This window comes from Gigantopelta aegis, chromosome 4 (genome assembly GCF_016097555.1).
Source record: "Gigantopelta aegis isolate Gae_Host chromosome 4, Gae_host_genome, whole genome shotgun sequence".
In the NCBI taxonomy this organism is placed as follows: Eukaryota; Metazoa; Mollusca; class Gastropoda; order Neomphalida; family Peltospiridae; genus Gigantopelta; species Gigantopelta aegis.
The window spans coordinates 106,334,403-106,345,202 of record NC_054702.1 but is presented as its reverse complement, the minus strand read 5'-3'; the positions used below and the strand labels follow the sequence as shown (position 1 = coordinate 106,345,202).

Sequence of the window (10,800 nt, the reverse complement as noted above, 5' to 3'; positions counted from 1 at the left end):
TACATTTGGTTTTGTGAAGATTAGTATGTATTCCAAAGGGCTTTACAGTCTAAAATATCTTGACTTGGGACATAAAAAACAAATTAATATAGGGTCTCCTCCAGCTAGATAAAAAAAAGGCACTTTAAAACTTAAAAAGGCACCTTTTATTTTTGGTGGAGACGAACTGTACCCTCCCCCACACACACTTACGGTACTTATAACATTCCTCGATGACATACGATCTGAAATGCCAGCGTCAACTGATTTGTAATTAAAGAAATTATTATTTATTTCTCCCCAAGCAAGAGTGTGTCATAAACTGCTGAGATCAAATAGGTGTGAACGGAAAACGAGTTGGTGCGTGTGAAGAAGTGTTTCAATGACTGGAAGCCTTCAGACATCTATGAGGCCCACTTTCCATCAATGCATTTCATGTATATTTATCAATAGTGCACATACACAGTTCCTTTTAAAAATATGCGATTCTGCACGAGCATTCGGTGCATAAAAATAATAAAAAATGACTGTCAAATTTTGCATAGTAATCTACTGCGTTATGCAAAAAAAAACCTAAACATTTCCACGTGCGTTAATGGAAAATGGGCCGTATACTGAAGTTGTCAGTTTTTGGGATGTGATATCACAGTAGCATGTAAAAGCGTTTTAGTTTTATGTCATACACATTAGTAACAGCACCATTTATTTCAACTACATGGTAAATAAATATACACACACACTGAGTAAAGGCTAGAAAAGAGTGCACATGCACTTTCAACGATTCCAATAATAAATAAACATGCATGACTTTTTTGAGATTCTATTATATATTTTTAAAATCTATCCATGTATGCTAGAATATCCTAATGCCTTGATTGCCTACAACATCTATTTCAGGTCTTACATTAATAATTCTAGCAGATAATGGTTAACTATGACCGTCAATAATTTATTATTTAAACCTATGAACTTATTACGGGTATTCTTTGGTGGATTTTTAATTATTCTCAATATTGGTTTTGATGTGAAATTTATAAATGAGAACAATGTGCGATTTCTCACACACCACCACACATTGTTATTTCCTAGACATTGTGGATGCTGCCCGAGCTGAAAGGACCCGGACATATTCGTAACTGTCGTAAGCTGGAAAACAACTTTTGTATTCACTCTTCCAGTCTACTGGCGACCCACACCTCTGTAAAGCGATATGTTTTTTAAAAAGAGCATTCAGCTGTTTTCTGTGACATTCTCTCTTCTCTTGTTCTTCCCTTTTATGGAGCAGCATATTTTGTTTTGCATTCAAGGCATGTGTGTAAATCTACAAATAAATACAAATTAGTAGACATTATTTATAGTAAAACATAAGGTTTGATTCATGTACTGTTTTCCAACATAATGTTGAGTAACTAGAACAAGTAAGTACACCGACATGAACAAGCATTCTGAAAGCACTGCTCCAGCAATAAGTCCCATAGCAGGTCCATAAACTTTTCTTCTCTCCTAAGTTCAAGAGCCATAATCCTTTTAACAAAATGGCAAATCCCCATGAACATCCAAAATGATAAAGCTTTGTGTAGACAAAATATTGGCTCATTATCTTGAGTCACTAAGAAAGCTACATGTTGGACAGACAAAATCTATTATTAAAACGTGTATCGGTGCATATTAAAATGTGTATTAGTGCATTTTAAATTTGTTTTGTTATATGAATATTTGATTATTACATTCTGTTAAAAATAAGTAGGGGATATTCCATTTTAAATATCAATAATTATAGAATGAAATGAGATATAAAACTCAAAATAAGTACACCGACATGAACAAGCATTCTAAAAGCACTGCTCCAGCAATAAGTCCCATAGCAGGTCCATAAAACTTTCTTCTCTCCTAAGTCACTTAAAAAAATTATTGCCATAGGCAGTCTCAAAATTGCTGTCAGTGAGCCATTTCAATCATGGCAATTCTTTTTAAAATTGCCGTAGGAGACAAATTCTTAAGTTTGATCCCTGCATAATGAACTCGATAGCTTCCCTTCCCCCAACACTAATTTCTGATATAACCCAATCAGAAGAGAGAGTTAGTAGTGAAATGAAACAGTTGATGAAACACATACATCATTAGGAGCTCGAACATTGTGAGTCTGGTGGTGGAGGCGTTCTGCCCAGCCATAGGCAACAAATGGAGGTTTTTCATAGACTGGTAGGACCTTCTTACAAGGTTTTGGGATCTCCTGACACCGGTCTGGACACTTCATTCGAGTCCGCTTACAAATGTAAGTTTTGTTGGTGGGAACTTGTGAAAGAGAAATTAAAAAAATCAGTGTCATAACAATGTGCAAAACCTGCTAAAAAAAACAAAATTACTTTAGAAACAATAATAAAATGAAATTGTTAGCTTTTAGAGCTTTGTATTTAGAGAAAAATCCATTGTTTTTGTTTTAAAACATCATGCAATAATAAATCGCTCACCTCATATGCTTCAGATAAGTGATTTGTGTTAAAAAAAACGTCCCCCCCCCCAAAAAAAAAATATTGAGTAAAGTTTGCACTTATTAATAAAAAGATAATTTGAAGGAAGGAAATGGTTTATTTAAGGATGCACTCAACACATTTTATTTACGGTTATATGACGTCAGACATATGCTTAAGGACCACACAGATATTGAGGGAAGAAACCCACTGTCGCCACTTCATGGGCTATTCTTTTTCAATTAGCAGCAAGGGATCTTTTATATGCACCATCCCACAGACAGGATAGCCCAAGAAATAGCCCAAGAAATAGCCCAATCCCAAACCATTAAGTGAGTGCTTTACCACTGGGCTATGTCCCGTTCCGTTATATTCTGAATACCATACATTGAACAATCATTGAATCAGTATATAATTCAGTATATAATGATATTATAACACTGGGGCTAGCTGGAGTTAAAGCAGATTCTTTTCAAATAACCACTGGGAAATTACATTTGTTTGTTTTGTTTAACAACACCATTAGAACACATTGATTTATTTATCATCGGCTATTGGATGTCAAACATTTGGTAATTTTGTACTTGTAGTCTTAGCGGAAACCTGCTACATTTTTTCCATTAGCAACAAGGGATCTTTTATATGCATGTTCCGACAAACAGGATAGCACATGCCATGATCTTCGATATTATACCAATCATCATACACTGGTTGGAATGGGGAAAACTGATCAGAGAATGGGTTCAGTGAGATGATTCGATACTACAACCGAAGCACCTCAGAAGAACGCACTCGACACATTTTATTTAGTTATATGGCATCGGACATATGGTTAAGGACCACACAGATACTCAGAGAGTAAACCCACCGCTACCACTTCATGGGCTACTCTTTTCGATCAACAGCATGGGATCCTTTATATATGCACCATCCCACAGACAGAATAGTACATACCACCGCCTTTGTTACACCAGTTGTGGAGCACTGGCTGGATTGATCCCAAACCAACTATGCATCAAGCAAGTGCTTTACCACTGAGCTATGTTATGCCCTAGATATTTTGAATACCATACATTGAACAATCACTGAATCAGTATATAATAATATTAGAAAGAATAATACATACCACGGCCTTTGTTACACCAGTTGTGGAGCACTGACTGGAATAAGAAATAGCCCAATGGGCCCACCGACAGGGATCGATTCTAGATGGATTGTGCATCAGACTCCTGCTATACCAATGAGCTACATCCTGCCTCCACCTCAGAAGAGTGTAATGAGCAGTAATGGAAATAAGCAGAAAATGTCACTAGTCCACCAGACAAATACATCTAGAAATCTACTTGTCCACCTTTAGGCCTAATTGTATTTGTCCAAATAAATGATTTGTTTTATTCAAGTGCAAGGGCAATGTTCTTGATTGCTCAAAATGAAACTGCATTGAACATTTTTATTTATCCACCGGATTACCACCAAGGTACATTTTGCATGTCTGAGCAGATTTTCACTTGTCAGGACAAATGAACAAGTGCTTATTTCGAATGCTGACAAGTTGGATGGATCCCATAGCCCCCGAATACCCGACGAAGACTGTACCACTTGGTTGAATTATTTTAAATACTGACCTCTGATAAACATTTTACCTTTCTGTTTTGGTCCATCACATTTGTGCTTTTTCCTTTTAACAAGAACCACCACTTCATTCTCACCATCATCTTCCGACACAGAGCTGCTCTCCTCACTGTCTATTAATGCATTTTCAGTATTTGTGCACTTATTTACTTTTTTATCTACCCTTTCATCATAATCATCGCAAATCTTGTTTTGTTTGTTGTTAATACTACGTTCTGAAGTAATATCATCTGTACACTTCTTTGTCTGGGAACCACTCTTTTTGTGTGAAGAATAATTTACAGTTTCCAAAGACGAAGACTCTGATTCATCTGAAGATTCCCAATCTATTGGAGTATGAAAATATTGCCGATTTCGAAACTGGTTTCTAAATACTAAATTTTCATAATATGATGGAACATTTTTCTTCAGTGTAGACACTTTAAACTGTCTCTGATATTCTGACCTCTTGGTGACCATTTTTCCAGTATGCGGTTTTCACTACAATTAGAAAATGAAAGATTTAAAGTTACATTCTCTGGTTACCATATTATAACATCATGTACAAATGTGAAATACAAGCTCAAAGGCACTTTTAAAAAAGTTGTGTGTGTTCGCTATGAACGGATATCGTCAGTTAACATGTGCGTTTGCCGATTTCAAATTGTAGGGTTCGTCTCAAAAAATTAAAAGAGAAATCTTGCGCTGTATGAAGAACGTTCGGTCGAGGATACGGTACTAGTCTTTAGTTAAAACCGGTTTGATCTTGACAATGTATTATCGACAGTCGTACCTTCCTATTTCAGAATTGATATTTTATAAAGTGTTGGTAGAACTTTCAAAGTTTAGTTTGTATACTACTAACACATTAATCATGTATATATTTTTAAAATAAAATATACTAAAGTAGACAATGAACGTTTTCACTTCATAATTTTACGTGTTAAAATCGACAAATTCAAATAAATATTATTTCGTTTGAAAAGGGTAAAGTTGGGGTGTGTGTGTGTTGTTTAATGACATCAGAGATAAAGCATATTGATTTAATAATCATCTGACCCCATACAACCGTAAATAAAATGTGCTGAGTGCGTCATTAAATAAAACATATCCTATCCTTCCTTCCATCTGCTGTTGGATGTCTAACATTTGGTAATTTTGACATATAATCTTAGAGAGGAATCGGGTACATGTGCAGGGGGAGGGTATTGGAGGTCGAAACCCTTACTTGCCCAAGCTTAAAAAAAATTTAAATGTATTTTTGGGGTCAGCATGGCCCCATATAAACTTTGCTTAACACAGTCTATAACCCCAACCCCTCTGAAATCCCTGCACACACGCCTTGGAAACCCGCTACATTTTTTTTTAGCAAGGATATCACATACCATGGTCTTTTTGTATACCCGTCGATGGGGATCGATCCTAGACTGACCACGCATTTCCAAAAAACACCTTTTTAGGTCTAAGTAATGAATAAAAATGACATATAGTCTTGAAAAATATTACATAAATCGAACACAGTACCCTCTTCCTCTACTCCTAGAGCGTTACGTAATTAGTAACACCCTCTTACATGTAACGCATATGTCAACAGCTGGCCACTGTCAAAATTTTAAGGCAAATCCCCCACTCACCGACCCCTGGAAAGGCGTTGTACCATACCTCAATGGATATAAATATGTTTTGGAGATATGAGACAACCCCTCAATCAAGAAAGTTAAATTTGTTCAAAAATTGTGAAATCTCATGTGATCTTGTTGGGGAATTCTATACTTGTGATAAGCCAATGAAAACTGAGATCGGTACGAGCCCGTCAAAAGTGTTCCACTTTCAAAATCATGGCTTTGTTTTTGACCTGGATAAGCCAGCGTAGTGAAACCAATGCAGAGTGCGGCGTCATATATGCACCAAACGTAATTGGATTTTCTGTTCTATATTCTTAAATAATAAAAATATTCCAGGGAATGTAGTTTTAACACATGTATATATTTTTTTCTCCAGAACTTTCGATGCTTGGTTATCTTTGATAGTTTTGAGATTCTTTAATGTGACTACAGAAAGGAAAAGAAAGAATGTTTAAAAACACCTCATCACCAGGCCCCATTGAGATAATAATAATCATTTGTAAAAGTTCAGAGGACAATTGGCCACTCTAGAAGAGGTCAAGTTAGAGGCCAGTTAGGAGCCATAGCCATGATCGGTGATTAACACAATTTTTCTGGGTGCCTACTCAAAAACAGAATTTACTGTTTAAAAGTGACCTATCACTCTTACTCCCCTGAGACTAATTTGGCTTCTTTTACTGTCTTCGCCTGTGAATTTATATAGTATTAATATGGTAATATCTTAAAAGGCTTCCCCATAATCTAAGTTATGAGAGCAATTAATAACTTTTCTAAATTTGTTTTCATAATGATGCCATTGGTATCGAAATAAGTTGAGATCGGTCATTCAAGTTATCGGGAGGTTACCACATGTAAGAAAAAATTTCAACAACAGTAGTTTCGTTTCTGAATGTAAACCAGGCAATGCATTACGGACTTCCGTGTTTCATTTTCTGGTAAGGAATTGCATCGATGTGCAATTGCAAGCAATAATATACATTCCACATTTAAGCAGCATCCACTAGATGAATTTACTTCCACGTTTCCTCTTCTTGTACGAAATTGAACAAATCTATTGGTGATGTGGCTATTTTCACCATTACATTTGGTTTTGTGAAGATTAGTATGTATTCCAAAGGGCTTTACAGTCTAAAATATCTTGACTTGGGACATTAAAAACAAATTAATATAGGGTCTCCTCCAGCTAGATAAAAAAAGGCACTTTAAAACTTAAAAAGGCACCTTTTATTTTTGGTGGAGACGAACTGTACCCTCCCCCACACTAGATAAATTTACTTCCAGATTTCTTTAGTCATACCGATAACAGGAATTCACTTCTAATTTTCATATAGTTGTGGTAACCTATAGGTTGCCAGGCTATATTTTGTGGTAACCTGTAAATGGGTTACCAAACACAATGCTTATTTAGCCTATGATTATTGTGCCATTTGGTCCAAATAGCAAAGTGAAACTGCTGCTGCAACATAGGATTAATCTTTCCAAATAGTAAATACACAAAGTAATAAAGGCATTCTCCTCTCAACAGAAAATGATTTCTTTAATTATTTATTTTTATAACTATTTTAAGATTTTATTAAAAATATATAAAATGGTGTTTCATCTTGATTTGTTTTATGTGTACTTCAATTTACTGAATTTTAAAATAATGTTATCTCTGCACTATTTTTGCAGCACTGTTATAATATTTATTGACGGGGTGACTTGGAACTTGAATAGACTTGTTTAAATATTCGCGGCAGCGGGAAGATGTCAAAACTACATAGGCAACGCGTAATTAACGATATCATGCATGCATTTACATACATCATTCTATGAACTAATGATGTTATGACAAGCCCAAGCACCAAACAGAACTACCAAGCAAAGTATAAATGTATTCGGATTGTACAGAAATTATTCAAAATAAATAAAACTGACGTTTCGAAAACCCGGAAGTAACATTCAATGTTGCGAACGACGCGCCCTACTGGATCAAGGGAGAAAACTCAATGGTTATTTGTTCATGTCGTAATTTCCACCTCTATACCAGCCGCTGATCTAGCCGAGTACTCTGACGGTCAGAGAGCCAGACAGACATTTGGACAGTTATCAACGCTCTATCATCGTCAGAGACCAATCTATATAAATTCTGCGCAATCGCTGCCTACCAAACGGTAGTCAAAGATTCCTGCTCTAATACAACAACCAGCTTACATAGTAACCACTGATACACACACTGCAGGAAGAAACCCGTCAGCCACTTCGTATTTAACCGAAACATTATTGTCGGGTTTCTTCATGTAGTATGTGTATTAGTGATTAATATGTGCAATGTTTTTAATTAAGAAACTCGAAAAATTATCGATGTAAAGGTATTTAACGTTAAACATAGGATTGTTGTTGTATTAGAGCAAATATACATACAAAAATCCATGGCCTTACTGATATTAATAAAAATGTTATAGCCACTAATGCTATATAGAAACATATAGCGTAATTAATCGTGGTCTGTGGCCGGATGACTTGTATTGAGGTATGTGTATGTGTTTGTGCATTCTCATAGTAAAACATGCCATCTCTGTTAAAGGGCCACCTGTATATTCTTCTATAAGCTTGTATTCATGAGCGTTTGTATGTGTAGAAAATAAAAGTTATCTGCACACAGCAGTGAGATGTTACACGTTTAATTTTTATTTATTTCTTGCGCGCGTGTGTGTGTGTGTGTGTGTGTGTGTGTGTGTGTGTGTGTGTGTGTGTGTGTGTATATATATATATATATATATATATATATACTGAAGGCCAAAAGAAACTTTACCATAGTTTTAAATCACTCTGGTGTAAAAACAACAAAAGATAGTCGCATGAGGTAAAATATATCGACTAGATCAATATGTCAGCATTAACATAACTAAAAATTAGTGTCATTCAGCATCTGATAATGACGTCACATTTTCCAAAAGCGAGGTGGTGTACACAAATCGAGCTTTCAACTTCATGGACGACATGCAAAGCATATAGACAATCACTCAAGTCCAATAACAAGTTACATTAATAGCGTGTGTGACCACCCTTGCCCCAATACAAGCAATAATTCTGCGACGCATAGAAAAAATCAGTCGTCTGATGAAGTCACGTGGGTCGTGTTGCCATTCTTCTTGAAGGGCCTCGATCAGTTCCTGTTGGTTGGCTGGAGGGTGTGGTCGTTGTCGAACACGGCGATCCAAAACATCCCAGAGGTGTTCTGGGGGGGGGGGGGGGGGCATGCCTGGGGAGCGTGCAGGCCACGGCAATACGTTTACGTTGTTGGCTCTAAGGAAGTTCTGTACGATTCTGGCTGTATGAGGTCTGGCGTTGTCTTGCTGAAAAAATGACACCACGTGGCTGCCGTTGGAGAAATGGTATTGCAGTTGGACGAAGAATGCCATTCCTATAACGTTGAGCTGTCAAGTTTCCGTGAACGATGACCAATGGTGTCCTTTCCTGTGCACAGATACCTCCCCACACCATGACACTCCCTCCACCATATGGCACGACCTCCTGAACGCAAGAAGCCGCCACTCGTTCTCCCCTACGGCGGTACACACGCTGTCTTCCATCAACTCTGAACAAACGGAACCGGCTTTCATCAGTGAAAAGAACCCGCAGCCAATCACGTCGCTGCCAACGTCGTACAGTCCTAGCCCATGTCAATCTCAAACGACGATGTTGTGGTGTCAGTAAGTGTCCTCTATATTGTCTGTAAGCCCTTATTCCACGAGTCCTGAGTCGCCTGGCCGCTGTCTGTCTAATAACCCTGTGACCTAAGGCATTCATTGCTGATGACGTCACTGTCAGGAAGCGACTTAGTAGATGTAAGGTACACAAGTACCAGTCATCACAGGGCGAAGTCACCCTGGGTCTGCCTGTTCTTGGCCTGTCTGATGTCTGCCCTGTTTGCCTGTAGCGTTGCATCAAATTTGTAACAGTAACACGGGAACAACCGAAGGTTCTGGCGATGTGGGCATGAGTGGCTCCCATCTGTATCATACCCAGGGCTCTCTCGCGTTGTTCTGGTGTCGGTCGTGGCTATGGTGGGCTTTTTTTTTTTATCTGTGTGGATGTCTGACATGCCGTCTAAACCTTTTTTATACCCTTATTTCACGTGCAATTGCTGTTGTTCACAGTGCACGAGTTTTTCACTTTTCTGTGTGTTCCACCCAAAACGTGCAGTGGGGGGTATAATTTTCTGCATACATTATTGTTGTGTTTGGGCTATGTGTTTTGGATTGAGTTACTTTTTAAAAACAATTCATTTTTTCTTAAATTCCAAATTGAAAATGGTAAAGTTTCTTTTGGCCTTCAGTATATATATATATATATATATATATATATATATATATATATATATATATATATATATATATATATGTGTATATATATGTATGTATGTGTGTGTGTGTGTGTGTATATATATATATATATAAATATATATATATATATATATATTTTTTTTTTTTTTTTTTTTTTTTTTTGCCTATCGAACTACATAAATATAAGATTATTTAATTGCTAGTTCGAGCAACAAATATATCTGCAGTTAACTTTAACACCATAGCGCGGACAACTAGGCACTATTTAACCACGTTATTTATTGTTTGTCGCTTATGTGACGTAATAAGTAAATGCGTGGTCGCATTTGTGGGTGTCCAAATGTACTAAAAACGACAATTGAGTCAGACTTTTCTGGTCGTGCTCCGTAACTGCGGGGTGGTCGTAATAGCGGGGTACTTTTACTACAAACCAATACGGAAATATTCCGGTCTTTAAAATATTGGTATTTATAGCGGCGTGGTCTTAGAACCGGGGTGATCATTACGTGGGGTTTTACTGCACACACACACATATACACACACACACACACGCGCGCGCGCGCACACACACACACACACGGAGAGAGAGAGAGAGAGAGAGAGAGAGAGAGAGAGAGAGAGAGAGAGAGAGAGAGAGAGAGAGACGGACACACACACAGAAACACACACACACACAGAAACACACACACACATGCATGCATATAAACACACACACACACACACACACACAGAAACACACATGCATGCATAGAAACACATACACACACACACACACACACAGAAACA

At 37.2% G+C, this 10,800-nt stretch overlaps 1 protein-coding gene across 2 annotated transcripts; it reads right to left on the bottom strand.

Moving 5' to 3' along the window:
- Positions 1 to 83: 83 nt before the first annotated feature.
- Positions 84 to 7,663, bottom strand: LOC121371675. Of its 2 annotated transcripts, none has more exons than XM_041497744.1 (4): positions 7,604 to 7,663; positions 4,094 to 4,562; positions 2,096 to 2,274; positions 84 to 1,300 (listed from the first exon to the last, which is right to left on the bottom strand). In XM_041497744.1, exons 2-4 carry the CDS (start codon positions 4,539 to 4,541, stop codon positions 1,058 to 1,060), a joined length of 870 nt encoding a protein of 289 aa, XP_041353678.1. In that variant the 5' UTR covers positions 4,542 to 4,562; positions 7,604 to 7,663; the 3' UTR covers positions 84 to 1,057. The 2 variants fall into 2 exon arrangements, with proteins under 2 accessions (XP_041353678.1, XP_041353677.1); XM_041497743.1 differs by having other exon boundaries at positions 7,490 to 7,618.
- Between the last annotated feature and the right edge of the window lie 3,137 nt (positions 7,664 to 10,800).

What these genes read in the sequence shown, in the direction of transcription:
- LOC121371675 (XM_041497744.1), bottom strand. Translation starts at nt 4,541, where the DNA reads ATGGTCACCAAGAGGTCAGAATATCAGAGACAGTTTAAAGTGTCTACA. An exon ending in TGATGGACCAAAACAGAAAG is followed by an intron (nt 2,275 to 4,093) that starts GTAAAATGTTTA and finishes CTCTTTCACAAG; the next exon opens with TTCCCACCAACAAAACTTAC. An exon ending in ATGTTCGAGCTCCTAATGAT is followed by an intron (nt 1,301 to 2,095) that starts GTATGTGTTTCA and finishes ATTTATTTGTAG; the next exon opens with ATTTACACACATGCCTTGAA.